At 47.3% G+C, this 26,487-nt stretch overlaps 15 protein-coding genes across 15 annotated transcripts; 11 read left to right on the top strand and 4 right to left on the bottom strand.

Moving 5' to 3' along the window:
• Positions 1–814: 814 nt before the first annotated feature.
• On the top strand, positions 815–2,824 carry N7469_001807 (Zn(II)2Cys6 transcription factor; the record flags this gene model as incomplete). The annotated part of the gene is made up of 5 exons (XM_056640727.1): positions 815–1,139; positions 1,204–1,520; positions 1,583–2,276; positions 2,330–2,599; positions 2,670–2,824. 5 exons carry the CDS (start codon positions 815–817, stop codon positions 2,822–2,824), a joined length of 1,761 nt encoding a protein of 586 aa, XP_056506484.1.
• A 383-nt stretch (positions 2,825–3,207) lies between these two features.
• On the top strand, positions 3,208–3,450 carry N7469_001806 (uncharacterized protein; the record flags this gene model as incomplete). The annotated part of the gene is made up of 1 exon (XM_056640726.1): positions 3,208–3,450. The coding sequence occupies one exon, from the start codon at positions 3,208–3,210 to the stop codon at positions 3,448–3,450; it is 243 nt and encodes an 80-aa protein (XP_056506483.1).
• A 588-nt stretch (positions 3,451–4,038) lies between these two features.
• Positions 4,039–5,787, top strand: N7469_001805 (Zn(II)2Cys6 transcription factor; the record flags this gene model as incomplete). The annotated part of the gene is made up of 1 exon (XM_056640725.1): positions 4,039–5,787. One exon carries the CDS (start codon positions 4,039–4,041, stop codon positions 5,785–5,787), a length of 1,749 nt encoding a protein of 582 aa, XP_056506482.1.
• A 327-nt stretch (positions 5,788–6,114) lies between these two features.
• On the top strand, positions 6,115–8,076 carry N7469_001804 (uncharacterized protein; the record flags this gene model as incomplete). Its single annotated transcript, XM_056640724.1, has 2 exons — positions 6,115–7,269; positions 7,333–8,076. 2 exons carry the CDS (start codon positions 6,115–6,117, stop codon positions 8,074–8,076), a joined length of 1,899 nt encoding a protein of 632 aa, XP_056506481.1.
• Positions 8,077–8,481: 405 nt separating this feature from the next.
• N7469_001803 (F-actin-capping protein subunit alpha) lies at positions 8,482–9,739 on the top strand (the record flags this gene model as incomplete). Its single annotated transcript, XM_056640723.1, has 7 exons — positions 8,482–8,538; positions 8,643–8,661; positions 8,750–8,865; positions 8,916–9,005; positions 9,066–9,118; positions 9,186–9,323; positions 9,385–9,739. 7 exons carry the CDS (start codon positions 8,482–8,484, stop codon positions 9,737–9,739), a joined length of 828 nt encoding a protein of 275 aa, XP_056506480.1.
• A 378-nt stretch (positions 9,740–10,117) lies between these two features.
• On the top strand, positions 10,118–10,910 carry N7469_001802 (PEX11 domain protein; the record flags this gene model as incomplete). Its single annotated transcript, XM_056640722.1, has 3 exons — positions 10,118–10,268; positions 10,333–10,487; positions 10,551–10,910. 3 exons carry the CDS (start codon positions 10,118–10,120, stop codon positions 10,908–10,910), a joined length of 666 nt encoding a protein of 221 aa, XP_056506479.1.
• Positions 10,911–11,709: 799 nt separating this feature from the next.
• Positions 11,710–13,358, top strand: N7469_001801 (Zn(II)2Cys6 transcription factor domain-containing protein; the record flags this gene model as incomplete). The annotated part of the gene is made up of 3 exons (XM_056640721.1): positions 11,710–11,769; positions 11,821–12,525; positions 12,582–13,358. The coding sequence occupies 3 exons, from the start codon at positions 11,710–11,712 to the stop codon at positions 13,356–13,358; spliced, it is 1,542 nt and encodes a 513-aa protein (XP_056506478.1).
• Positions 13,359–13,792: 434 nt separating this feature from the next.
• On the top strand, positions 13,793–14,542 carry N7469_001800 (uncharacterized protein; the record flags this gene model as incomplete). Its single annotated transcript, XM_056640720.1, has 1 exon — positions 13,793–14,542. One exon carries the CDS (start codon positions 13,793–13,795, stop codon positions 14,540–14,542), a length of 750 nt encoding a protein of 249 aa, XP_056506477.1.
• Positions 14,543–14,822: 280 nt separating this feature from the next.
• On the bottom strand, positions 14,823–15,341 carry N7469_001799 (uncharacterized protein; the record flags this gene model as incomplete). The annotated part of the gene is made up of 1 exon (XM_056640719.1): positions 14,823–15,341. One exon carries the CDS (start codon positions 15,339–15,341, stop codon positions 14,823–14,825), a length of 519 nt encoding a protein of 172 aa, XP_056506476.1.
• Positions 15,342–15,785: 444 nt separating this feature from the next.
• N7469_001798 (uncharacterized protein) lies at positions 15,786–17,366 on the bottom strand (the record flags this gene model as incomplete). The annotated part of the gene is made up of 1 exon (XM_056640718.1): positions 15,786–17,366. One exon carries the CDS (start codon positions 17,364–17,366, stop codon positions 15,786–15,788), a length of 1,581 nt encoding a protein of 526 aa, XP_056506475.1.
• A 794-nt stretch (positions 17,367–18,160) lies between these two features.
• N7469_001797 (Zn(II)2Cys6 transcription factor domain-containing protein) lies at positions 18,161–19,383 on the top strand (the record flags this gene model as incomplete). Its single annotated transcript, XM_056640717.1, has 2 exons — positions 18,161–18,257; positions 18,308–19,383. 2 exons carry the CDS (start codon positions 18,161–18,163, stop codon positions 19,381–19,383), a joined length of 1,173 nt encoding a protein of 390 aa, XP_056506474.1.
• A 181-nt stretch (positions 19,384–19,564) lies between these two features.
• N7469_001796 (uncharacterized protein) lies at positions 19,565–21,391 on the bottom strand (the record flags this gene model as incomplete). The annotated part of the gene is made up of 1 exon (XM_056640716.1): positions 19,565–21,391. The coding sequence occupies one exon, from the start codon at positions 21,389–21,391 to the stop codon at positions 19,565–19,567; it is 1,827 nt and encodes a 608-aa protein (XP_056506473.1).
• Positions 21,392–22,278: 887 nt separating this feature from the next.
• Positions 22,279–23,003, top strand: N7469_001795 (GNAT family N-acetyltransferase; the record flags this gene model as incomplete). Its single annotated transcript, XM_056640715.1, has 2 exons — positions 22,279–22,687; positions 22,750–23,003. The coding sequence occupies 2 exons, from the start codon at positions 22,279–22,281 to the stop codon at positions 23,001–23,003; spliced, it is 663 nt and encodes a 220-aa protein (XP_056506472.1).
• Positions 23,004–23,314: 311 nt separating this feature from the next.
• On the top strand, positions 23,315–24,340 carry N7469_001794 (D-2-hydroxyacid dehydrogenase family protein; the record flags this gene model as incomplete). The annotated part of the gene is made up of 1 exon (XM_056640714.1): positions 23,315–24,340. The coding sequence occupies one exon, from the start codon at positions 23,315–23,317 to the stop codon at positions 24,338–24,340; it is 1,026 nt and encodes a 341-aa protein (XP_056506471.1).
• Positions 24,341–24,417: 77 nt separating this feature from the next.
• On the bottom strand, positions 24,418–26,068 carry N7469_001793 (uncharacterized protein; the record flags this gene model as incomplete). Its single annotated transcript, XM_056640713.1, has 4 exons — positions 24,418–25,059; positions 25,103–25,686; positions 25,743–25,816; positions 25,866–26,068. 4 exons carry the CDS (start codon positions 26,066–26,068, stop codon positions 24,418–24,420), a joined length of 1,503 nt encoding a protein of 500 aa, XP_056506470.1.
• Between the last annotated feature and the right edge of the window lie 419 nt (positions 26,069–26,487).

Raw genomic sequence — 26,487 nt, 5'->3', positions numbered from 1 at the left:
AGTATCTTACAAGAATTGTCATCGGCAATTACCGACGCTGTCTGCCAAAGCACGGCAAACAGCAAAGATGAATGGAAAATCATCCCCAAAAGATTGAAACTTTTTCTTCGATTGCAAGGGATTTATCCGGAATTCTTTGGAGGAGGGGAAATGGCAGGGCTAACAACGTTATAAACGGCACTATCCCAGCCATGATGGCATGGTGCAGCCTGGGCCAATCTCCGCTGCTCCACCAAGGACATCTGCAGGAATTCGATCGATTGGCCATGCAAAGGAGGGCACTGCCCACTTCTCCACAGCGATCGAGCTGTTTACTCGATGAAATTTTGGATATCTTAATTCTCCGAGAGTTTGATAAATTTGAGGATTGCTTCGATTTATTTATGCTTTATCGATTCGGTTCGAGATGAAGTATAAGGCAGAAAAATCTCGAAACTCAAGAATAAATAACAAATATAGTTAAATGGGATAAGCTATCACGCTGAGTATATTCAATTGTACACCCACATTTCTATTTTTGCATGTTCAAGTTGAGTGAGTAGGCAGCAGAATTGCCGAGCTGCTAGACTTCTTGGATGTTTCTTGGATCGACTGGGATTAGAAGACCCACGAGAGGGGGAGACGCCGACATCCGGTAGTGTTTTCCCACTCTCTGATTTGACTGGCCTGAAGTGTCGTTAATTTAATACCTAGGAGATAATCTCTAATCTTTCTGTTGATGCTTTTCTTCCTTATTTTCCCTTATGAAATTATATACTTCTTTGCCAAGATTTTGACTCAGCAAGGCACCCACAATGGTGCCCCAGGTGTCAAGATGAGTCAGCATATGCGGGGAAGCCGCGGAGAAGCTCGACTTGAACTACCAGGAAACAATGCTGAAACGTCCAATTCACAGGCTCCCGTACCTATGAGAGTGGGCAAAGGCTGTGAAAGGTGTCGAAATCGCCATATTCGCTGTGTTGTTTCACCGGGTGCCTCTGCGTGTGCATCTTGTACCCGGCTGGGCCGGGTCTGCCATCTTGACCCCCGCTTTCAGTTCAAGACCGTGCACCATGTATATCAGAAAAGCAATGGCACCGCTGCACGATATGATCTGGTTTGGGATGATGAGCAGGTATGGGTAGATGTTGAGCAGCCAGGTAAGACACTCCATTTTCAGAATATTTCAGATTATCGTTTTCCACTGACTAAAAACTTGTGCAGTGTCATTTGTCCATGAACTATGCGACGGATCGAAAGCAGACAGCGAGACACAACAAGCGCCATCTTCCGTTGGAAAGGAGCCTGAGACTATCTTCAATCCATTTTCGGGTCATCCTGATTCGATAAATGCTAAATCACCAGGCGGGGAAGACACGTTGATACAGCAGGGCCACCAACCACTCCCCCAATTATCGCTCAGCAACCTCTCAAACAATCAGTCTAGCAGCCCAATTTCACTTCCATCTGAGGATCCTCCCAGCTTATCACTGCGAGAAGCGTCTCTCATCCGATGCTTTATCCAAAAGATCGCGCCCTGGGTAGGTCTTCCACCTCTACTTGTCCTATTGGCAACAAAATTTCTCAATCTGACCCCTCGTAGGCAGATATCTGCGATCCCCAATCCCATTTCAGTACGGTTGTTCCACGAAGGGCTTTGCAAGTTCCAATGGTTCTCAAGGCAGTACTCTCTCTTGCAGCCCGCCACGATGCGATTCTGACCGGCCAGAGTGACTGGGAAGCGTCCACTTACCATGGACAGTGCTTAGAGTTACTCATTCCGGCCTTGGATCGGCTGGAGCAGGACTCTGATGAGAACCTACTGATTACAGTTGTGATCCTTCGGATTTATGAAGAACTTGAAAACAGTCAAGACCAACGATTTCACCTTTTGGGATCCAACCGACTCATCAACCATATGTCACGATCGGCGTCGTCACGAGGAATTGCAGAGGCCGTTAGCTGGCAGTTTTTGCGCCAAGCTATCTACTCCTCTATTGTGCAGTATCAACATCTCCAACTTGATCTTTGCAATTATGAGCGATCATCAATGTTTCAGCGAGATGATGACGCTGCCTTTGCAAATATGGTTATCTTTCACTGCGCGCACATCATCCAATTGTGTCGAGTTCTACCCCAGAATACTGTTAACGAGCAGTCCTGGAGCCAAGTGGCAGATGCGGTCGATGGGTGGTATCAACAGAAACCACTCACTTGGCAGCCACTGCGGTATCAAGCCCCCGATTTGACTAACAGCCGACCTTTTCCTGAAATATGGATGATGTCGGCCCCTGCTGGTATGTCCAATCAGACAGCGCATCTGATCATGTAGAGCTAATAGTTTGTGCAGTTGTCGGGATGCAATATTACCATGCAGCATGTATTTTCCTCACGATGTCAGACCCTGTCTCCCGCCGCATGAGAGAGTTTGAGATGGCACGAACCCGACGCCTGGCCGAGGTAAGCCCTGTCGCTTTAATTGATCAATTGGTTTCCTTCAAAGCTGATCAAATCTTGCAGAGAAAAATTGCCGGCCATGTGGTTTCCGTTATAGGACTCTCTTGGTCAAATGAAAACGTACACAATGCATACTTTATGGCTTGCCATCTACTCTATCGCTGTTCGTGCCACCGTCTATCAATCCTACTGCTGTCGATTTGGATTCTACAGTAACTAATTTTCTCATCCAGTTGGATATTGCCTACAGAACCCAGTAGAGCAACAAGGCTCATTGGAATTCCTCTCGCATGTGGAAAACCTCATTGGATGGCGAACCGCCTGGATTCGAAGAGAACTTGAGCATCAATGGGGCGAATTAGCCGTCGTTGAACCACCGAGTGTTTGATAAGTATATTCTATCATTGTCAATATGAATAATGACTTTTTCTTGCGATGGGTACAATTGCATGCTCTTGTGGCCGGTTCTGCCGCGATATCCGGCAGGTCACTCACTTTCTTCCCATTTCAACTTCCTCCCTCTCTCTCTCTCTCTCTCCATACTTCTCTTCCAGAGTATAACTCTTCATAGCGTGGCCTTATATTGTGTCTCATCACGAACCGCACTCCTGGTATACGACACCGCTTGAGCTTTATATCCTCTTTTCTTCCCAATATCTATGCCCCAACACACCTTGTGATCACCAGGACGGTTGCGTCGCTTGCTTATTGTAAGATTACAAGTCGCGCCAGGAAACATCAGATTCAGCGTTACATTCACAGAAGGAACATATGACTGGAAACCCTCCAGAAACCGCTATCGTTATTACAACCGAGGAAGATGATGATAGCACGTACGGCTCCTCATACAGTCGGCCTATAATCATTGGTGAGCCGAAAGTACAATACGCCTACGCATACGCGGTTGAAGTACCACCTTATCCTTCTATCGAAGAGCCAGCTGGGACATCGAAGTTCAATCCCATACTAATCACAGTAGAGGAAGATTTGGAGGATACCGAGCTCTTAGGATGAGGCAGACGAAGAGTTATGGACTTTGCAATCCCCAGAGGATCCTGGTGAAGATCCAACTTACGACCTATGCTCGTCGTCTGATGAAGAATAAAGCATGCATCGAGTGCTTTTTCTAATTGTTCCATTGAGCTAGGGGGCATCAGCAGCTTTTGTATGTATGCTCTTCGGTCAAGCATATATCTAGTAGACACGATCTATGGGAAATACTAGGAGGATATATGTTTGATGGAAAATCCGTATTAAAAGAATATATGCGTGCTAGTACTAAATAAGATCTTTAAATTAAGATAATTATATCCTTTCTTTTCTTTTTGATTCTCTCTTCTTTGTACTCAACTACATCGGAATGTATAACTATTAGTTGGTAAGTCAATGACCGTCCATGAAGTAAGTACCTTTGGTATGTTCCCTCCATACAAAAAGTACCTGCCGCACTTATCGCCACCCGATAAGCCCCATCTCGCACTTTCAATCGTCCACTTATTTTCTCCAATTTTCTTCTCCTCTTCACTTCATTCCACTTCACCTAAACTCGTCTCTTGCCCTCCCCATGGTTACTTGACCCGGCCACTGGCCATGTAATCATCGATGCCCCGTCGAAAAGCCGCCGATCGATCAGCACCGGTAAAAACCCGGTCTCGCAACGGTTGTAAAGAATGCCGTGCCAGTCGCGTACGATGTGATACTCAGAAACCCCGTTGCACTCGTTGCTGGGAGAAAGGTCTACCATGCACTACTTCACTCGTCCTGAAATGGGAGTCTGAATTCACCAGCCGAGGTGTCGCATTTGGGCGCGCGGGCGTTTGGAATAAATCCCGTGCTGAGGGCCATTCGTCTGGTTCCTCGCTTCCTTCGACTCCGGCTTCGATTGCCGAGAATGCACGAGAATGGTGCTCTCTACCTACAATTTATTCGTGGGGCTTTATCAATACTGGGGTACCCGCCTTTGAAAATCCCAGCGAGGTCGATGTCAAATCGAATGAGCTACAGGCGCTAATTCCGCCGGTCCCGTTAAGCAGTCACCGCAGTGTTTCCGGGGGGTTCCCTGGCAATTTCCCGGCGGATGGTCTGCCTCTGGATCTACTCTCGGTGGCTGATCTTGGTAGAATTGCTGCAACACTACACCCGAGCCCGAGAGCAGGTCCCTCCCTATTCCCAGAAGTGACTCGGATGGGTCATGCGGAGCTCATGGATTATTACCTACAGCAGGTATGTCCACGCACTACGGCTAGCTCATCTGTATCATCTCCTTTTGCCTCGGTGATCCTCCCGTTTAGCTTATCCGCTTCTCCAACTCTCTTTAAGGCGATGCAGGCTTTGGGGGCCTGCCATCTCTCACGTACCGATTCGTCCTATGGTGCGCTGGGACTGCGACTAAAATCGGAAACCTTACGGGATCTCCGGCATCGTCTTTCATCTGAGGGCTCTTCCAGTTGTTGCAATGACCCTGAAATCCTTGTGGTTATGATGCTGCTATGTCTATATGAGATTGTGGACAAGTGTGACCAGCAATGGACAATCCATTTGAAAGGAGCCAAGGATCTCATTCGCCTCAGGATGGAACAAGCAAATGCATCGCCTCCTTCAGCACGAGCCCCCGATCCAGCTACTGCCTTTGCGGAGCATTTCTTTGCATTTCAGGATGTTATGGGCCGAACAGCTTGTGCGAAGGAGGTTCTATTCGGCAGTGACTATTGGAAAGCAGATGATCGGCAGATTGACCTATGGATGGGATGCAGCCCTGAGTTGGTTTCCCTCCTCTGTGCCATCACTGATATGAGTCGTACTCGGCGCTCGTTAGACTCAGACTCTGCCCGGGCAAGCTTTACGCTGCGAGCCGCATCGCTGGAACGCCAACTCGAGCATTTGGTTCAAGAGGTCGAAGGAGACGAGGATGATGTTCTTGCCTCTGCGGCTGAGGCCAAACGTCTCGCTGCTGTGCTCTACTTACATTGCGCATTGTATAGCGCGTGTCCCACCACTCCTCTAGTCACCAGTTATGTTCGACAGATCCTCCAGATTGTCTCCAATCTGCTCAATCGAGGATCACTTGCCAGCATTACATGGCCTGTCTTTGTGGCAGCCGTTGAACTCGATCCATCAAATGATGAAATTTGGACTGAGGACGACGGGACGCCAGTATCTGGTCGATCAATCGTCTTACGAGCTCTGGCGGCTATGACCGAGTCGACTATTGCCAATATCGCTCGAACTCGAGCTGTGACTGTCCAATTGTGGCAGACACGAGACCAAGATCTACTCAAGGTTCCGCAGATCGAGGGAAATGACTGGGAATGGTATGTCGTGCCTATTAGCGATGCCATGAGTCTAGCATGAGTGTATATCTGCAATTACCATTTACCTTACAACAGTACAATCTGCACATTATACTACCCACAACTTACACATACTCTCTATTATATTTCTACCATTTATCCAATTCTATCAATCTAAAATAATTCTATACATACTTCTCTATTGTTTTCCACTTGTGTACTCGTCGACTTTGCGGAATGTGCGGGGGACTCCGTTTCAGGTTTAGCGCCCTACTGGAACATCGCGACTTCGACGACTTCAACTTTCAACTTCAACTGTCATTTCCCATTTTTCAACCTTGGTCTTTTTTTTATTCTCTCTCCAACTTGAATTGCAATAGATGTCCGGATGGCCCAGGCTCGACCGCCGGTCCTTGGCCGGAGTACTTCGACTCAACATTTCGAGAGCAAGCTGAGCCAGCAGTTGTCGCAATCCGAAGCCAGGGAATCCCACGTCCATTCACCAAAGTCGCGCTCTTTGTCAGATGCCTCTAAGCCCTCAAACCTTCAGTCAACACCTGGAGGATCAAATCGTCCTTCTAGTAAAGATGATAGCGCAATTCCTTCACTGCCGGCCACCCCAAGTCGATCCACCTCCACTTATTCTCATCAACTCCAACACCTTCAACCACAACATCAGAATCTCTCAATCAACCTCCCCTCCAAATCCGCCGGCTCGCCCCTCACCAAACGCGCTCCTCTTTCTCCTAAACTCGATTCTTCACAGATTTATGGGTCTCCTGGCTCCGTCCTTCCGCGGCGGTCTCGAGGGCTTGACTTCTCGCGCGCTTGCACCAACCTTCACCATTCGACACTCGCCGAATCTTCGCCCGACTCATCCCCGACGATCGGAGGTCGCGGTATGACTATTCCTCAGCGTCGTGGGTCTCTAGGTTCTACTTCTGTTCCACCTTTCTCGACTTCGGGACCGGCTGATCGCACCGCCATCTCGAGTTCCGTCTCGAGTGTGAATATGATGGAGTCCGATACCAGTAGCAGTGAAGAAGATGACGACGACGCCATCATGGGAGACCGTGACGATCCTATGCTGAATACTCCACAGGCCACTCGGATGGCTAGTGGTCCCGGTCCCTTCTCGAATGGTAACATCCAAAGTCCTGGAAATGACTGGATGAATACTTTCTCAGGACCGGTCGGTAGCCTCTTGAGTTTTCAGCGTGCACGGTTCAGGAACAAAGGACGCAGTCGACATAGTTCGAGTAGCGCAAGTGGGAATAGCTCTAAACCAAGTCCCGGTCCTCACTCTCCCCCAGTTATGAAGAGTGTCGAGAATCCAGTCGGGGGCTATTTTGCCTCGCGTCAAAGTGCTCACGATCGACGTGAGAGCCTGAGCTTGGGGACTCACGATCTGCGATTGTCTGATCTCAGTGACGACGGGGAGAATCGTACTCGTGCAGGTAGTCCCACGGCTGCACCTCATTCTGAAGGTGGCGGTCCATTGGGAGTGATTCGACGTGCTGTCACTCGCCGAGGAAGTTTGCTGGTATGGGACCATTCAATATATCTGTCATTTGGTTTAAGATCCCCATTGTTAACTTTTGAACAGCCCAAGACAAAGACATTTGCGCGTATTCGTGCCGCTTTGATGGAAGAAGGAGCTCCGGTCGATAGCGATATGAAACGTGAAGCCGAAGTGGTTCGACAAGTTCGTGACACTGAGTCCGAGACATCACCAACTCTCAACCCAACAACCCAATCGACGCAAGCAATTCCCGATATGGAAACGATCTCGGAGAGGCCCGATATGGCCAGTCCACCTACCAGTGATTTTAGCAAACAGGCGAGTCGAAACTCCGGTGGAGTGGAGTTCTGGAACTCATTCGATGGTCGTTATCGCACTCCGCCGCCAAGTCGACAACCAGGGGCTTCTTCGGCTCCAGATGACGATATCGCGATGGATATGACCCCCTCTACAACCATTGGCTCTATCGCAACAGACTTTAAGCCTCGTTCACGCTCATCCACTCCCCATGCCCCGGGGACCGCAGGCATTGGTGAGATCAATCGCAAACGACGACGCGAAGACGACTTTGATCCGAATCTCTTCAAACGTCGCGCTGTCTCACCAAGTGTGAGTGCGCAGAGCAGTCCAGTCCTCACACACTCATCTACTGTTGATACTGGACCGAGTATCTGGGGTCCTCCATCTAAACTCGGTCCACCTTTCTCTGAACGTCCCAGTACAGATAATGGAAATCGTCCAGCGGGCCATTCGGGCACACCTAAACGAGTCGGTCTGCAGGGCATGACCGAGGCGAGTGATGGATTTATGAATATGAGCATCGAGTAATGATTGTTTAATTATCTTATCTTTTTTGTCTTCGTATTTGTGTTCTTATTTCATGGCGTGGTGTTTTTTTTGGTTTTTTTTTTTCCTGGCGTTGTCTTTCGGATCAGCCTATGGAGGCATGGATACACTCTTTAGCGAATATTTTAGTGATGATCAATTCAGATATACCCTCTCTCTATTTCATAATATAATACTCATTAATTAAATACTTATCATTGTATCATAATATCATCTTTCATAAATTAGATACATATACTCCGTTAGTGTTTGTATACTCCGTTCTATTGTGGTCCGAGCTCTCCTCCACTCGTCAACTCCGACTTTCTCCTCTTCTCTTCCTTTTCTTTGCTTCTTCTCTTTCTCCCCCAGACTATTTCTACTCTTCGACTGTCTCTGCTATTCTTCATGTCTACCACAATCCAACACGCTTCTGCTTTCATTGAAGGCGCTCCCCCCGGCGAGGTAAGCTATTCCCCTCCGCATGACGCGAGGGCGTCTCACCCGATCTGCCCCTCATCGATCTTTACCTCTGTCTGTGATCGAATATAGCTAACATTCGAATATAGCTCGCCGACGTCGTCGCCGGTAATTCAGCCCACTCCTCTGCCCTCATCCTGAGACTGTCATCACCCGCCCGCCCCTCTCATTCGTCGCTGATACAGAGTCGTCGCAGATGTACAAGCATTGACCTCCGAGGAGGGCGATATCATTCCTTCTTTAACCCCCGCATTTGAACGATACAATGAGGCCCAGCTCACCACGGTGAAGCTACCGGGCTCCAGCCAGGAGGTGCGCTCGATCAATTCCGCCCACGAAGTTTGATATTGACATATGCGGAGGTTATCGTTAGTGAATTTAACAAGGTGGAAGGCAACCGGTACTTTGACACAGAGAGCCAGACCTCTTTCGAGATCGACCATATTACACAGGTGGGCAATCATCTGGGCAAAAAATATGGAACGAATTGGAGACGCTCACACGTGGATTAGACTGCCTCTGCCGCTCAATCAGCGCCATTGGAATCACAAAACGCCGATTTGATGTAAGGACAGCGAAGCACCTCTCGAGAGTCCCCATAAATGGCATCGCTCATTAACTCATCGCCACAGTAAATCACTCCTCAAATCCCTGGGTATTCATGCTCGCGAACACTACCCCAACTGCTCCTACGGTGTTTACCCCATTGAGAACGACTCGGCCATCGCAATTCTCCTTGTTGCGAACCGCTACTCCCCCAGTAACTTCTGGTATTTTCCACGGCCCTATCGCAGCTCATTGCACACTACTCACCACTGGCATTTAATCCAGGAATGGCCGATTCCGAGCTATCTACCAAGTCCCTGTCACCTCTTCCTCCTCTACCTCCATCGATGGCAAGATCCAAGTCGACGTACACTATTATGAAGATGGCAACGTGGCCCTCAACACAACCAAGCCAATCAACCTTTCCGTTCCCTCCATCTCTGCCGAGTCTATCATCTCGCGTATTGCGACGGCTGAGCGCGATTATCAGGAAGAATTGAACCGGGCGTTTGTTCGTATGGCTGAGGGAGCGTTCAAGAGTCTTCGACGGCAACTACCCATCACTCGACAGAAGGTCGAGTGGGAGAAGGTCGGCGGGTACCGATTGGGACAAGATATTTCAGGAGGCAAGGGTCGTTAGGGCACAAGAGAATAGAATGACATCCAACGTAGAATTGGATTCAGCATTGTCTACTCCGTACAATATACCATATTCAACTGAGCTGCCATCTGTCACCCCATACCTATGTAGTATCGGTCAATTTGCCGTGCATTAGCATAGTATATACTCTATATATATTTATTTATTATTGATTCCACTTCTTCAATTTGATTATATATTCTATCATTCCTATTAGATAACTAATTCTATTGTTTTCATCAACCCTAAAGAGAATAACCTAAAAATACTCGCTGAATAAGCACGTCAACCTCCGCTTTCCCCGCGAACCCCGGAATTTCTTGAACTTTTTGGGATTTCTCGATTTTCATTCCAACCAGCCAAAAAGGATATACACCAATGATTGCCCGATTGAATCGATTCGTCAATAATGGCGCTGGTCTGGAGAAGACTCTTCGTCTAATCCAATCCATGGCCCAAGTCGCCGCCGTCTTCACAGTCGGCAGCACCGCCGTGCGATTAACCACCGCGAAACTGCAATTGGCGCTGAGTGAGTATCACTCAATTGAATAGCTCTCATTTTGTCGTGTTCATACAGCTAACTGATCTACTAGCACGACGCTTCTTTCGATTCTTCGGCTTCATTGAGTCCTTCCAGCGGGTTTCGACTTTGCTAAGCAAAGAAGGGATGGGATCCGTGGCAGGCTGGTTGGACCTAGCCAAGTGGACATGTTTTGGTCTCTACTTTATCTTGGAGGATTTGACTATTGTATGTGATACGCGACACTTCCCTGTGGCTGTCAATTGAATGGCTAACATAAGCACACTCCAGCTCCATGCGATGGGCGTCTGGGCCGTTCCCTGGGAGGAGCGAGTCATGCGCGAAGCCAACACTTTCTGGTTCTACGCACTTTGTTTCTCCCTCGCTGGTACTCTCTACGCTCTCTTATCTGCTGGACCCTCCGAGACAAGGGGAAGAGGTGGAAAGAAGAAGAATACACGGAAGAGTGAGAAGATGGCTGCTTCCAAGGCTGTCTCTTCGGCGTTGTGGACGCAGCTTCTGATTGATGGGTGTGATCTGCTCATTCCGGCGGAATTGTTGAACTGGATGCCAACTGGGGATTTGGTGATTGGGTCTACCATGATCTTGAGTACTTTGTTGGCTGCTGGGAGTATTTGGGATAGAGTGTGAGGGATATGCTCAGTGGTTTGAGATTCGATCTCAAATTTTTCTTTGATAGATGTGTGATAGATGGGCCTTTGGCATACATATAGATGTATATATTGCATAGTACCTAGGTGGTGGATACTTCAACCTTGAAGAGCATGGACGCTACATAGTACTACTATGTATAGGACGTTCTATTAGAACGTCCTATACAACCAATAGACTGATTGATACTAGTACATACTAGTCAAATGATGAGATAAAGCTCCTATCATCTCCAGAAGGGGAAGTTCCAAGATCAAAATTTGTGGTCAGTGATGTTATTATGTGTCTACCGAGATAGGTATCTATATGTAGTAACTAGTACTAACTATCTAGTGGAGAGGTGGTTGGTCTAAATATATATCCGAGCAGTATTGATGCGAGATGCTATTTGGTAGTTGTTTGGAAACAGATTGCACCGTGCCATGGTTGTACTTGTTGAAGTACAAAATCAATTACCGGCGCATGTGTACCCCTTGTATGTAAAAAAAAAAAATCAAAATAAATATACCAGAAACTTCCAACAATCAAACGGAATTTGTTGAAGATGGAAAATTGACAAAAAAATGGACTCGCGGGGAATCGAACCCCGGACCACTCCCATGCTAAGGGAGTATTATACCACTAAACCACAAGCCCTATTTGTTGAAGAGTGGCTCAATTTAAAGCAATAAGACTCAAAGTTATCATTGACTATCTCCCCCGCATCTTTCCCTCTCGTCCTCTCGTCTTCTTTTGTTCATTTCGAACTAACAAAACATCACTGCATAATGGCTCAGTCATGATTGTCGGCCGCACGCGGAGTAAAGGATGTATTCTCTGCAGAAAACGCAAAATTAAGGTAATTACCTTCCACTCCCTCCAATCCAATTGTTCTCCTAACATCGTCTAGTGCGACCAGAATACACCTGATTGTCGCAATTGTGCAGTTTACGGCCAACCATGTCCAGGATATACCACCACTGTTCCCCTGATCTTCCGCAATGAGAACAAAAGGGCCGAGCGACTAGTAGTCAGAGGCCAGACGAAACCAGCAAGAAAGACGCCGAAAGCTGCTTCCAATGTCACGACACAGCCCATTTGGACTCAACGCCCTCCCGCGGTCTCTCCGTTCCTCCTAGACTCTTCATGGGAACACCACAGTCATTGCTATTTTCTCGACCAGTTTACTCTTCCAACAGAACCCGACGGGAGTCCTGGCCCACTTGATTCGATTCCCTTGCTATATATCTGGTGCGAGAATACAACTTCCAATAGACCCTCGCTCACGAGTCTCCGTGCTGCGCTAGATGCAGTCGCATTTGCCTCTCTTGCGAACCAGGCTCGTATACCGACATTGTCCGTTCAGGCGCGAAATAAATATGGAGATGCATTGCGCGAGTTGAATCAAGCCTTGGGATCAGTGGAGAATGCGGTTCACAATGAGACGCTCGGAGCTATTGTCATGCTCATGCTCTTCGAGGATATCAACAGCGAGCGGAAGGGTCTCATGAGTACCCATGTCTCGGGAATTCAATACCTGCTGAAATTGCGAGGAGTTGGTCAACTGGCAGATCCTGCAACTCGCTCGTTATTCCATTTCGCCTTTACCCAGATGGTAATGTCTCTTTGCATTTATCTTCATTGAATTAAGACTTGCTAACAACAACCTAGCTGATTCAATTCATCGGTCTGAATGACCCTGTGCAGATTGATTTGGATTGGCTACTGGAGGTACTCACCATCTCACATCCGATCTACAACATGATGGCAGGAAACATCAAGATTAGCAAGTTCTGTGCAACCGTCTCGCAGACTCTCCTCCATGGAATGTCTCGCCCTATTGATACATATACACTTACTTCTCTGCTCGAGCGTGGTGAGCATTTGGACTTGGAGTTCTCTCAGTGGCACCATGGTCTCCCAGAGTTATGGCTACCACGCAAGAGCCAGTCATCTACTGGCGAGCCCATCATGTTATATCCGGACTACACCTCCGCCGGAGTGTGGAATTATTATCGGAGCACACGTATCGTTCTACAACTAGCGATTTTACAAGTTCATTGCTACCTCGAAACATCAACCATGAGAGTGCCCTCCCTTCTCTCGTCAGAGGCGAGTCTCCTACTGCGCACCCCCGGAGAAATCATCATCGAGATGATAGGCGAGATCTGCGAATCTATACCTTTTTGCATGGGCGATCTAGATATCTTTGGGAGACCCACCTCTCAGTCACACCACGGCAAGCCGGGGATCAAAGCGATACAAGGGTTCGCACTACTCTGGCCGCTGTTCAGTGTTCCACAGTCCGGACATGCGACAAAGGCACAAGAAACCCAAGCGCGAAATGCGCTACAACGAGTGGCGATAAGCCACGGAATCCGACTAGGAATGGATTTGAGTCAAGAGAGAGTGCAGCTCGAGCGGGCATTGAGCCCGCATAAGCCCTGATGGATTGGTTCGATTTGTTGAAGTAACTGGGCTTGTTTGAATTTACTGTCTACTATTATAATATGACGTTGTGGGACCCGATTGTAAATATAACACTAACAAATATACGCATGTATTGTGAAATGTGGCGATGAATACTGCAACAAACACTGCGCCACAAGATTATTCTTTCCACTATGTGCATGTTTGAATTTAATAAAATGATGTTGAAAGGGGGTGAAGCCCCCCCCAAAATACGAAAGAGGCGATGACTTCGCCCCAATTTTTTTTGCGTGTGATCGACGAATATCCGTGGATACGAAGACTCAATTAGGCAAGTCTCGTATTTGGGCTGAGAACCACGGCGATGGCAGTTAGGATATAAAGTCGAGATGGATTCAGTTGAATCCATGATAAAATATACTATACAGTATATTGCAAATACTTCATTCATCATGGCAACTTCTACTACAACTTCAACAACCCAGGTTGATGACTTGAAAGAGCCCAGAGCCTCAATATCAAGCAGCACCACAACCTTATACACACTCCCTGATCCTTCATTCCATCCAAGTCAAACCTTGAAAGTCGATGCCCGTGGGATTGGCGCATTAAGATTGCCTATCCCTTCCCGCCAGACCGAGATTGTTATTTATCATGCCGATGGCAGCGAAGCCTACGTTTCCACCCGCGACAAACTTTGGTCGGGCAACTCTATACTCTCCCATCCAAAGCAGGGTAATTTGATTCGCACAGAGTACTTCTTTGGACCCAACCGAGATCCAATCCTCCGACTCCTCCATACATCCAGTGTCATCCCGGAAGAGATCAAAGTAACTGGACAATGGACATCACGCACAACACGATTCATGATGCCCAACGGACAAGAATATGAATGGGCATATGCCAAGGAGAAAGCAGACGGGAATCGTATCAATCTCTTGATTCTCCGAGCTGTCAAAAATCCGCGGGGAAAAGAGGAAATTGAATATCGGAGGATTGCGCAGTTGGTGCGCAGCTCGGAGACTCGCACGTCCGGAACCTCCCGGTGTACTGCAGGCAATGGAGGAGAATTGCAGATACAAGAGGGTGAATTAGATTCAGCAGTGATTGTTGCGACGTGTCTGATGATGTTGAAGAAAGAGATTGATCGACGACGATTGATTCAATTTGCTATTATTGGAGGAGCTGCTGGGAGTTCATAGTGATCGGTCCATCAGGTAGTCTTCTAAGTCTTCTTCAATTAGGGATTCGTAAATATCTCTCAGCATTGTTCAGCATCACTCAATACAATTCAATATCAATGAATAATAAAGATCGAATTCATGTAAATCAAATGGATATATTGGTATCAACTCTAGTCTATATAGTTCTTCGTCACCTGATATCAAAACGGAGACACTCTTCAACTTTTCCAACTTCATCACTCATCATTCATCCGATCTCAAATCAAACTCAAATAATCCTCTTTAACCGCAGTTAAATTTAGTTCCTCTCATTCAATAACCCCGCAATGTGTGGATTCAACCAATATTCTCCCAGAACAGCCGGTTCCATCGTCTTCGCCCCCGAAATCCATCCCCGACATTCCTCCGACCCGCAAATACACTGAAATGGCTGATCCATTTCCCACTCAGTACTGGGATAAAAGAAGGTCAAAGCATCGCCTTTGTGGAGTGGCTTGTCGTCCACCACGCGCACTTCCATTCGCGACATATCAAAGACTAATGAGGGTGCGCAGGAATGGTTACAATAAACCAAATCCGAATTGAGTTCGATATGAGTGTCTCGTCCCGTTTGCACACTGGTATACGCCTTGGTACCGGGAGTGGTTCCGGTGATTTTGGCGAATAATGACCCCGCCGGTAAATCAATTAAAGAAATGGCACCACTCGCAAAGGCCTTGGGACTGCGATTAACGTACAGTCGGTCGGGATGAGTTGGTGGGGGAGTGGATTGATCGGTGGGGACGGCGATGGGAGAGGAGACAATGGCGGGCGACATGACGACAGTCGATTCAATTGATTGAAGTTGGAGGAATTGATGGAAGTTGGAGAAAGAGAGAGAGAGAGAAAGAGAGGGAGGGAAAAGGAACAGAAGAGAAGAAGAGAAGAAATGGAATGGTTTGAGATGGCTCAACCTAATTTATGGACTACTGCAAATGGCATCATGCAGCATCTCCTCCTTTCAACCGAGGATTGCATTCGGACGGGGCCGAGGCATTCCGCAAAACCCGCGGAGAGACTCCCTAAAGAAGAGCAGTCGCGGAGAAATCCTGGAGGATACGCCAGTCATCGATGTGGATGCTGTGGATTTAGGGTGGATTGGGGTGGATTAGACTCGTTCTAGCGGCCGATCTGGTGCTCACATGTGAATGAGAATATTCAGAGCTTCAGCACAGCATCATCAATGCCATCTGATCAAGATCAGATTAGCTTGTTTCCAGCATTACCGAGTACTGCTCTCCCTCACAACGTGGAAGTTGGATACTCCATCATTCGCCAATTGTCCCACCAGTCCATACTCCCAGTCCAGATACCCCTGCATAGCCTCGCGCGCATTGCCCGTCCCTTCGTACGGCCGCTTATATACATCAATTGGTTGCGAAAGCCACCGTGTTTCTGTTTCTAGAGCATGACCCGCAGAGATCCAGGCCTCAGTGCCCCCAGAAAGATAGAAAACGTCGCGCGAGATGTCCTTCTGCACATCCCCCACATTGAGGGCGGCCACGGTTCCATTGGATGAGGTCAAGACGATCGGTCCAGTTCGTCTTAATGCCCTCAAATCCCGAATTAATTCAGGCCCAGATGCAAAGAATGCACCGGGGATGTGACCCCGACGATAGACTGGACTCCGAGCGAGATCTACCACACTGGCGTTCGAGAGAGCTCGCAGTTCATCCACAGCGATCGCGGTCGCATTTGGCTTGGCATGCCAGATTGGAGGATCAATCGTGAGAAGATTCTCAGGTACTTTGCATTGTTCATCCAGAACATATACCTCCCATCCAAGCTGTAAGAGCCAACTTCCCGTCATGCGGGCTCGTACTCCGTCTGTATCAGACAGTACGATGCGAGCACCGCGTACTCCCACCCATTCATCAGTGGCCTGAACCAATTGCCCTCCTGGGGCATTGATGAATCCCTTTGAATGACCTGCTGCGTACTCGCTCGGATCTCTCACGTCAAGGAGGTATAATGTGCGCTGCTTTTCCGCTGCCAACTTGCTCAACTGTTCCCCGTCAATAATCGGCACTCCAACATGTTGCGCCCAGGCATCAACATGTTGTCGGGCTTTCCGAGATGTCTCAGGTGAAGGAAGAGGAACACGCTCAGTCTTGTGATGTTCCAACTCAAGCCCTTCCAATTTCCATCCAATCGTCCCATTTCGCAACGCCATGACTTTGTTCGGAATCCCCAAATTCACTAAAGATTGCGTTCCAACGATGCTTCGAGTGCGACCGGCGCAATTCACAATCACCGCTGTATCCGGAGACGGGGCTGCCTCAAAAATGCGATAGGCGAGTTCGCCCCCAGGACAGCTGCGACCGCGTGGAATGCTCATTGTCGAATATTCTTCGAATCGACGAGCATCTAAAACGACTGCATTCTTCTCACCATCCAGAAATGTCTTGACTTCTCGCGCCGATAACGATGGAGTATGTCGGATTGATTCGACCAATTCTCCAAATGCCTTGGATGGAACATTGACATCACGATAAACCTCTCCCATGCGTGCATACCCTGCGAGACCTCCTTTTAGAATCGCCACGTCGTGATATCCCAAAGCGATAATGCGAGTCACTGCTCGATCGACGTAGTCCTCGCCATCATCGTATACTACTATCGGTGTCGCTAATCGCGGCACTAACGGCGGTAATAGCAGCTCGATTTCAGAGACTGGCACACTCAATGCAAATAGAGGATGAGCATCGGAATAAGGTCCCTCTTCACGAACATCCAACAGAGCAATCTCTTGACGATTGATCCAGTGACGGCGTAACTCTTGCGCGGTGATCGACTTGATCATTTCTCTCCAATGCCCAGTGGTTCTTTGATGGAGAAGATCGAGATTACGCTTATTGCATCAGATAATGCAAAATAATGCAGAGTGTCAATCCGGCACTTCTCAATATCAAACAGTCCATTCGGACCTTTTTTTTTTTCCACTATCGCTCGGAGGGTTTTTTTTTTTTTTCGTTTTGTTCTTTTGGAGAAACTCGGGAATTCTCCGCAGTTCAACGAGGTCCACCGCGATGGCGCTATTAACGCTATTAATTGCTAAATTCGAAAAGGATCATCTGGGAACTTGGCGGATGAACATTCGAAATGTCAATTTTGATAAAAAGGTAAAAAAAGAGAAGGAAAATCTGATAGAAGGGACTTGATGTTATGCTGAGGCAATTCATCTTAAGCATGTCTCTTGGTCTCTTTGATTTGGTCAATCGAGTCCAAACTGTGATAAAAGAAGAAGAAGAAAAAAGAAAAAAAAAACCGAGGCCTGATTGAATGCCAATCCTCAAGGAAATGTAGTTAGCTCCAGAGGAATCCGACTGCAGTATGTCGTGATTGACCAGACTCGTCTTGGAGAATCTCGACATGGCGTTGCCATCCAATCTATACTAACGACCTTTGATCTCATCTTCTCTTCCACACTCTATACCTCCATAAGAACACACTATTCAGAGCTGTTGTATATATCATATTGTTCTATTTTGACTCTGTTTCTACGCTTGGTCATTCAACCTCGGACTTCTTCGGCCAACCCCGCTTCAACTTCAGGTCCACCTTGGCCTACGCAGTCTCCATCCACAAAGAACAAGCATGAGCTCGAGCGCCAGTTCAAGTCCAAGCCTGGACATGAGTACGACTATGAGTATGAATACTATACGTCAGAAGCGACAGTCCTGTGAAGCGTGCCGTAAGTCGGTTTCTGTTAAGCTCCACTGAACCATGCTAACCCTTGCGTAGGTGCGCGAAAGCTGAGATGCTCCGGCGAGAAGAATGGTTGCTCACGATGTCGCAATCTGTCACTACCTTGTAAATTTCAAGATAAAGGAGCTCCCGGTAGGCCGAGAAAACGGCCAAGACATGAGCTGCCAGATCGCGAGCGTGAACTGGCGACGAGAGAGCCACGGCCTATCTCGCCCAGCTGTTTCCAGTTAACATCACCAGCCATGGTACATGACCCAATAGAGACCTGTCAAGTGGAAAATATGCTCATGGGTAACGGTGATTTCTCATCTCTTCCTCTTGAGATGGCCAATAGCTGTGGAATGGATTCGTGCTCAATCGACTTCTCGGGCACCCTCGATTTCAGCACATTTCCCATCGGCCCACTCTCAAATTCACATACCATCGAACAGGAAGGCTTATCAGATATGTCTTTGGCAACAGCATGTATCTCGCCTCCTCTATCACCTCAATCTTGTCAATGCGATGAAGAAGTCTCCGATTCGGTCCGAGCCCTCAGCCGAGCGACAATGTCACATAGCGTCATTCAACGTCTTCGCCATGGAATTACCCTGACCGAACAATTACTTTCATGTCCAATCTGCTACGACGTTTCAAAACCACCACGAGTCACAGTCCAAAATGTCCTGCTCATCGGCCGTCTCATGTTTGAAGTAACAGCCGGCTACCAAAAATATCTAAAATGGCTCAAGAAATACGCCGATGACCTCGATGAAAAGAACAAAAGCGAAACAATATATCTAATTCCAGGGCTAGAAATTGACTCTGAGCTGGGTTTTAAGATCAGTGGTGCTAAAGTTCTCGAGTTCATTAAACACGGTCTACAGGCTGATGCAGATCGTCTTGATTCTATTGGAAAACAATTCGCCCAGAGACAGAAAAACCGACATATGGTCGGTCATGAAACATGTCCTGATTCAGAAGGGCGATGTCGAAGAGAAGAGTATGGTCTTGATCATGATCCCCTAGATTTGTGTCCTCACAATGCGGCGGCTCGACGGTTAACGCCTTGTTTCCGAATTGTGGATGAGGTGCAATCGATGATTGAACAGGTTATTGAAGCAGTTTCGTAGTGCAGGGGATGCAGCAGGCGTGTATATTCATAACGGATTTTGTACTTCAAGTGGCTGGATTAAATTGTGATTTAGTATAATCAGGATCTACTATGCAAGTCTCCTGAACATGACTCGTATTACTATAAAAGTTGCCACTTTGAGGGCGATATAGATTGATCTACCTTCAGTCCAGTTATTATTATGAGTGAATACTACTCAGTCTTGGCCCACCAGAGCAGCAATTCCCATTCATGGCTCCATTCAAAACTTCGTTTCCACTCTGTCCAAGTTTGAAGCCCTTTTCAACTCCATTTGTGCTCTGAACACTCGGAGCGACTCCAAGCCTACAAAAGCAGGAAGACTTGATATCAACGTCGGCTTCAGCGAGTGCTAACTTCAGCTGTTGTCTGATAATTCTGGCTTCCGCAAATCGGCCTAATCGCTCCAAGCACTCATTATACCCATGCAGAGCCCAGACATTATTCGGATGTTGATGTGCCCGTCCGGGGGTAGAGTATAGCCCCAAATCCTCAGCGTAAGCTTGAGCAGCTTGCTCGACGAATCCCTGCTCTAGAGATAAAGCTGCATATGCATGTCGAGCCGGTAACATCCATCCCCATGGTTCAGCGAAAGGTAGCTCATCTTCAAGGATAATTGCGTCTCGTAGTCTCGCAAAGGCTGTCTCGTAATTTGCCCTGCGATACTCAATTTCGCCATCAAGCATTGCGGAAGCCACATGAAGGATATCGGTTATTTTGTTAGGGAAATCCAGACGAGTTGGTGGGACAATCTTCGAGGCTTCTTTAAATCGTTCTCGTTCTTTATCGGCTTCAGGTATTTGGCCTGTGGCTGCATATGCAATGGCCTTGCCATAATGCCTCATCACATTCGTAACACAGTACAGCTCGCCATCTTCCAGAGGCTGAAGTGCTTTCAATTCATCCCATTTTCCAAAACGAATCAACACATGAACTCGTACTGCCTTGAAAAATTCCATCCAGTTTGCCAAAGCGGGAGTCTCGACACGGAGAATCTCCTCGGTAATTGTAGCTTCCATCCGATCAGTTGCATCAAAAGCAGCTTTAGATTTGCCAGCTAGCATTGCCGCATAAATCAATGAGTGATAATCGTGTAGACGGTAGTAGCTGTAGAAAGTCAAACCACCAGTTTGTGTAAAGTATTTGTCGTCCGCAATCGTCGCCTTCAAATTGTATTCCACCGCACGTCTGTAATCACCCACGAGAACATAAATATGCGCGGGCATGTGATAAGTATGACCAGTATCAGATATCAGATCTCGAATCATGTCTGCAGCAGGTAATGCCGCCTCTGGCGTGGCAGACATTTCCATTAAATGGATGTACATGTGCGCTGGTCCGGGGTGTCTCTCCACGCCGGGTAATTTCAGCGCTTGCTCGAGTAAATCCTTCACTTCGAATACCGGTGATGATGCGATGGGGAGACCAGTCGCGGCGTCGTATAATTTGCGTGGAGCACAGTTCATCAATGCATCCGCGAAAAGAGTGATAAAGTCGAAATCGCCGTGTCCAAAAACATGGTATGCCTCTCTCATAGCAGCTGCATATACTTTGCTACAAGCGAGCAAGTCGCGACTGGGATCATCATTGGGATATCGAAGTGCGAGAGCTTTAATAAGAGCTTGTTCCCAGCCTGATACATTTCGGACGCGTTGAAGAGCTTCTTGAGAAAAAACGAAGCAACTCCTGATCGCATTTACTCGATCCACACTATCAAAAAGAGCCCAGGTTTTATTATAATTGGATCCCGAGCAAAAAGAAACTCCCCAGTATGCCATAGCACAGTCTTTATCATGGGCAATGGCCTGTTTATAACATGTGATTGCTTCATCGTGATTGAAACAATATGTCCAGACAAGTCCACGATTAAACCATACCTGAGCCTCTTCAGATTTGGTACTGACCTTTCGACTCAGTGAACCAATATCAAAATAAGGCTCTTTGAACGAGCGACGGCGTGTTTCCTCCTGTTCTGTTCCCAACCCCATGGCTGCAACCGTACCCGAATGCGGGGGTGAGATCAGTCTGCTATTTTGATGTAGAATAGCGAGAGCTTCAAGGTTGAAGATGAATTGAAGAATCAACTCATTGCTTAGTAAAATGAGTTGCTTGGATGAAGCACGATCCCATGATTGACGGAGGATTTTCTTCACTCCGCGGATGATTAATAAAAAACATCCGAGTTGCACAATGGGACGGGGTTATCAATGAGAATGCACTTTATTTGCATGAAATGAATGGTAAATCAATGAAAGTAACCAATCAGAATAGAAAATAGAGCAATGCAAGATCTACTTGTATACTTCACTGTATTTCGTTCTGGCAGATTCAATAGATTCCTTCTTCATAGCCCTCCGACGGTCTGCATTGGCCAGCCATGACTCTTTAATAAGTCTTCAATCTTTATATGATTCTGATATTACACCTATAAATTCCGTTGACATTATAATCGTCAAGTATGTGATTTCAAACACTCTTAACACTTAATCATGTCTCGACTTCTCGGGTTTCCTCGGCGTGGTATTCTTTCAGGATTTTATTCATATAGAGGCCTATTGAGACCATAAGAAGATATGAAGAGAGGAAATGTATGGCAATCTTTTCTTGTTGACTACTGAATCACCCCCAGATATCACTTTCGATGAATCCAATCACTTTAGACTGCAAATTTCCCTCTTCAGGACCCCGACGGAGTGGAGACGGTCTAAAACGTGGGGGCCTTGTTGAATTCCGAACTCCGAGTGAGTCAATCTGGTCGTTGATGATGGCAGAGATAATCATTTCCAGCAGATGATATCAACCATCAAAACCATCACCTGTCATATATCACATCCAGTCCAGATCCCAGACAGATTTAGGCATTCATCAATATCAAATGGAACCGCAGATTGAATATGCTACCGAGGCTGACGGGCCTGGCCTGGCCAAAGTCAACGTAGTCGCTTTCCAGAATCAAAGGATCCTACCCTCCGTGTTTCCGGAGGCTAGTCAAGAAACGCTTGGAGAATATAAGGCAATGTATTCAATGAAACATTTGGCAAACCCAGAGATGCACGTCCTGAAGATGACCGATCCTTCAACTGGTGAGATTATCGGTTATGCTCGCTGGGGAATCCCGAAGAGTCTCGTCGGGGAATCAGTACCTCAACTGAGCGAAAAGGCACAAGAAATCGCACGGGATCCAACCGCATTGGCACCTCGACCCATGAATGAGGTACTATATGGAGGGTTTCGACAGCTGCTGGAGACATCGCGCAAGCGATACGTCAAAGACGAAGATATGGGTAAGTTGGATGATCATCCCTTTTATCTTGTTATCGATTTGATAGACTGATAGACGTTTTAGTTCTTGATCTTCTTGCTATTCTCCCCGAATATCAAGGGCGAGGACTGGCATCCAAATTCTTGCAATGGGGTTGTTCTCGAGCAGACCAATTTGGAGTGCGACTCTACCTGGAGGCCACTGGTGCAGGATATCCAGTTTACTACAAATATGGCTGGCGTTTACTGGAAGAAATCAATCTTGATTTATCTCAGTATGGAGCTGAAGGGATTGAGCATTTCACGATCATGATGCGAGAGCCACAGGCGAAGAAGTAGCAGAAGTTTGATACTGTATTCCTATTCTTATAGCTTCAGCGGACAAATTAATCAATTGATGATGCATCGTTCAGTCCGAATATAATCTAGAAACATCCAATATAAAGTAGCAAATATCAACTAAAAAAAATGAAGTATAAAAAAGGGCGGATGAGAATTCAGCCGAACGCCGGGGGGAACTTCATTCTTCCAACGTCGACTCTGCTTTTCTCTTCTTTTCTTCTCTTCTTCTTTTCAACGCCAGCTCTACACCATTTTAACTGAAGTAGCTGTACAACAACTAAACATTAGTGTAATAGGTAACACTTAACATGCTCAAGTTCGCCATCCTTGACGATTATCAGGGCATTGCTCCCGCCCACTTTGCTCATCTCGAGTCACGCATTGAAATCGTCAGCTTCCCTAAGACACTCGACCCTCGTGATCCTACCCAACATGCCGAGTTGATTCAACGATTACTACCCTTCGATGTCATTCTCGCCATGCGCGAACGTACCCCCTTTGGGGCTGAAACCATTGCCGCCTTGCCCAACCTCAAATTACTCCTCACAACCGGCATGCGCAACCTGTCGCTCGATATTCAGACATTTACAGACCGCGGGATCCTAGTTGCTGGTACGGAGGGACGTCCACCTGGTGTCAATTCGACGGTGCAACATACTTGGGCACTGATCCTGGCCCTGGCCCGACACGTCGCACGCGATGATGCGGCTGTTAAATCGGGCGCCTGGCAGGGCTCTCTAGGCATCAATCTCTCTGGAAAGACCCTTGCTCTCCTCGGACTGGGTAAACTAGGCTCACAAGTCGGGAAAATTGCCGTTCAAGCATTCGGCATGAATGTTCTGGCCTGGTCGGCCAACTTGACACAGGAGAAAGCCGACGAGCAAGCCGAGGCTCAGGGTCTCCCAGCTGGCAGCTTCCAGGTGGCTTCTTCCAAGACGGACTTCTTCGCCCGTGCTGATGTACTGAGTATGCACAATGTGCTTTCGGAGCGTAGTCGGGGAATAGTCAGCCATGCTGAACTAGCCACCATGAAACCCTCAGCAATGATCGTCAATACATCGCGTGGACCTTTGATCGATGAGTCGGCTCTTTTGCAGGCTTTGAATGCAGGTGCAATTCGTGGCGCTGCGCTGGATGTCTTTGAACCAGAGCCATTACCCCTTGACAGCCCGTGGAGGACAACCGCATGGGGTCGTGATGGACGCAGTGAGGTGGTATTGAGCCCACACATGGGGTATGGCGAGGAGGATCTGCTGAATGGCTGGTACCGTGAGACCGCAGAAAATCTTGAGCGTTGGCTAGATGGAAAGGAATTATTACGGAAGATGAATTGATCTAGATCATGTATAGCACTTTTACGAGTTGATGAAAACGAGACGATATTCCACTCATCGCCCAGCTATCACTATTTCTATATCACAAATCGATGATTCTTTTGCAGCTTTCGCGCGGTCGCAATGTCGACTCCCTCCATTAAGGCAGTCTTCTGCAATCGTTCAAAGTCCTCATGACTCAAAGACACGTCCTCATCTTCCAGTCGGTCCAGTCGCTTGTTCTCGCGCGTGAGGCTAAAGTACATAAACGCAAAACAGGCTGCCGTGACTACCCACAGAGCAATGTTAAGGCCGAGTGCAGGACGATAATGAGGTTTGTCTTGATCACGGTAAGTGAAGGGAGTCCAGATAGATGCACTACCTCCAACGGCATTGATATAAGCATATGCTGCTGCGCGCTTGGCCGGTGGTCGAGGAATACTTGTTGCAATCCATGCGAAGAATGTTCCGTTAATGGAAAAGATCATAAGCATAAGGAATAAGGATAGATATCTCGGTCCGAAGGAGTCGGTTGTCATAAAAATTATCCAGCCAATAATGACCACAGGCATGGGGTATATCAAAAACCAGAATCGTTTGCGAAGGCGATCAGATGCCCACGAGTGTGCGATACTCCAGAGAGCCACGAAGGCGTACGGTGGAGCGCAGAGTAGCAAAGACACGGTATTGCTATAGCCAAGTGTCTTCGTCAGGGTCGGGAAAAAAAAGAGAGAAACCTCCTGCAGCTGATTTACACATGAAGGCAAATGCGAGAACATGTACTCGAATATCCTTCATCGCCAACACGAATCCCTTGACTTGCGACATCCCTTCGCCTTCATCGATATCAGCTTCGGCGGCCTCAATCGCCATACGGCGATTGGCCACTCGTCTCAATTCAGGCGAGAGTCTCTTCCATGTATGTGGAAATTCCGGCAGCATGACAATCACGATAAGTCCAAGAAAAATGGTGATCACACCTTCAATAATGTATAGCCATCGCCAACCGGGCATCCCGTGTTTGCCGGCAAGGCCATGGAGAATGCCTGCTGCAATCAGACTCCCAAGGGCCCCGGCGATCAGAGAACCGATGTAAAAGATGGACATGCGCATGCTTAGCTCTGTCTTCGTATACCATTTAGACAGATAAAACAGCACGCCGGGGAAAAAGGGTGCTTCCACGAACCCAAGAGCTAGCCGACATCCAAGAATTCCACCATAGCTCTGTACCAAGGCCGTAAGGGCAGATACTAAGCCCCAAGCGCAAGTCGTCAATCCAAGGTACAAAGAAGGACGACCTGTATAGTTCAATATTTGATTCGAAGGGACGCTGCCAAGGATATACCCGACGAAGAATATTCCCAGACCTACTAGATATCAGCGATTGATCAATGGGTATAAAAAGTCTTGGGATGATACTGACCAGCCTGATATCTTTCAGATGTGAGATGTAAGTCATCTTGCAGGCCTTGTAATCTGGCTGCAGCGTAGTTGTTTCTATATACGTCAATAATACTCGTCTAGACGATTGCTAGTCAACACCAACCGGTCAATAAAATTCATCAGGTAAATGACCACAATTAAAGGCATAATAAGCCAATCAATCTTTCGTAACAGCTTCTTCTCTAATCTCTTTTCCTCTTCACTGATATTTCGAAGATTTTCAGAAGTTCCAGCTGCAGCGTCATATTTACCGGCCAGGAGTTCATGATCCGAGACGACCTGGTCTGCATGCTTCTCCTCACTCATCATGAAAATTTATATGCAATATCGCAGAGTAAAGCGATTGAGAAAAAAGTAGTTCGGGGGGGATTTTTGGTCCGTCATGCTGAAACAAAAGATTATCATATCCAACAAGATTCTACAAAGTACAGCTATGGTATTATGTGGAGAAGAAATCACGACATTGCTCAAGACGTTCAGGAATCGGCATGTTTTAAAGCATCTAATAAATCCTTAGACATGATTCTGCACGAAAAGTATGTGTAGAGAGAAAGTGTCGGCGGCATAAGGTAAGTTTTCATCCGCTATAATCCCAGAGGCCAATAAGAAACCTCCCCAGGGCAAGCTTCACCCAATAATGTCAGCTCTCAAGCATAATCTGAAGGAATTGAATTAGAACTGTGGATACTCTCCCACTAGTCAAGCACTAAAAGTCGTTGTTTCGG

Source organism: Penicillium citrinum, assembly GCF_028827155.1.
Source record: "Penicillium citrinum strain IBT 23319 chromosome Unknown utg000001l:1.0-4955037.0:1.0-4956770.0, whole genome shotgun sequence".
Classification (NCBI taxonomy): domain Eukaryota; kingdom Fungi; phylum Ascomycota; class Eurotiomycetes; order Eurotiales; family Aspergillaceae; genus Penicillium; species Penicillium citrinum.
Note: the sequence above shows the minus strand (reverse complement) of the source record. Positions and strands in the feature narration are given on the sequence as shown.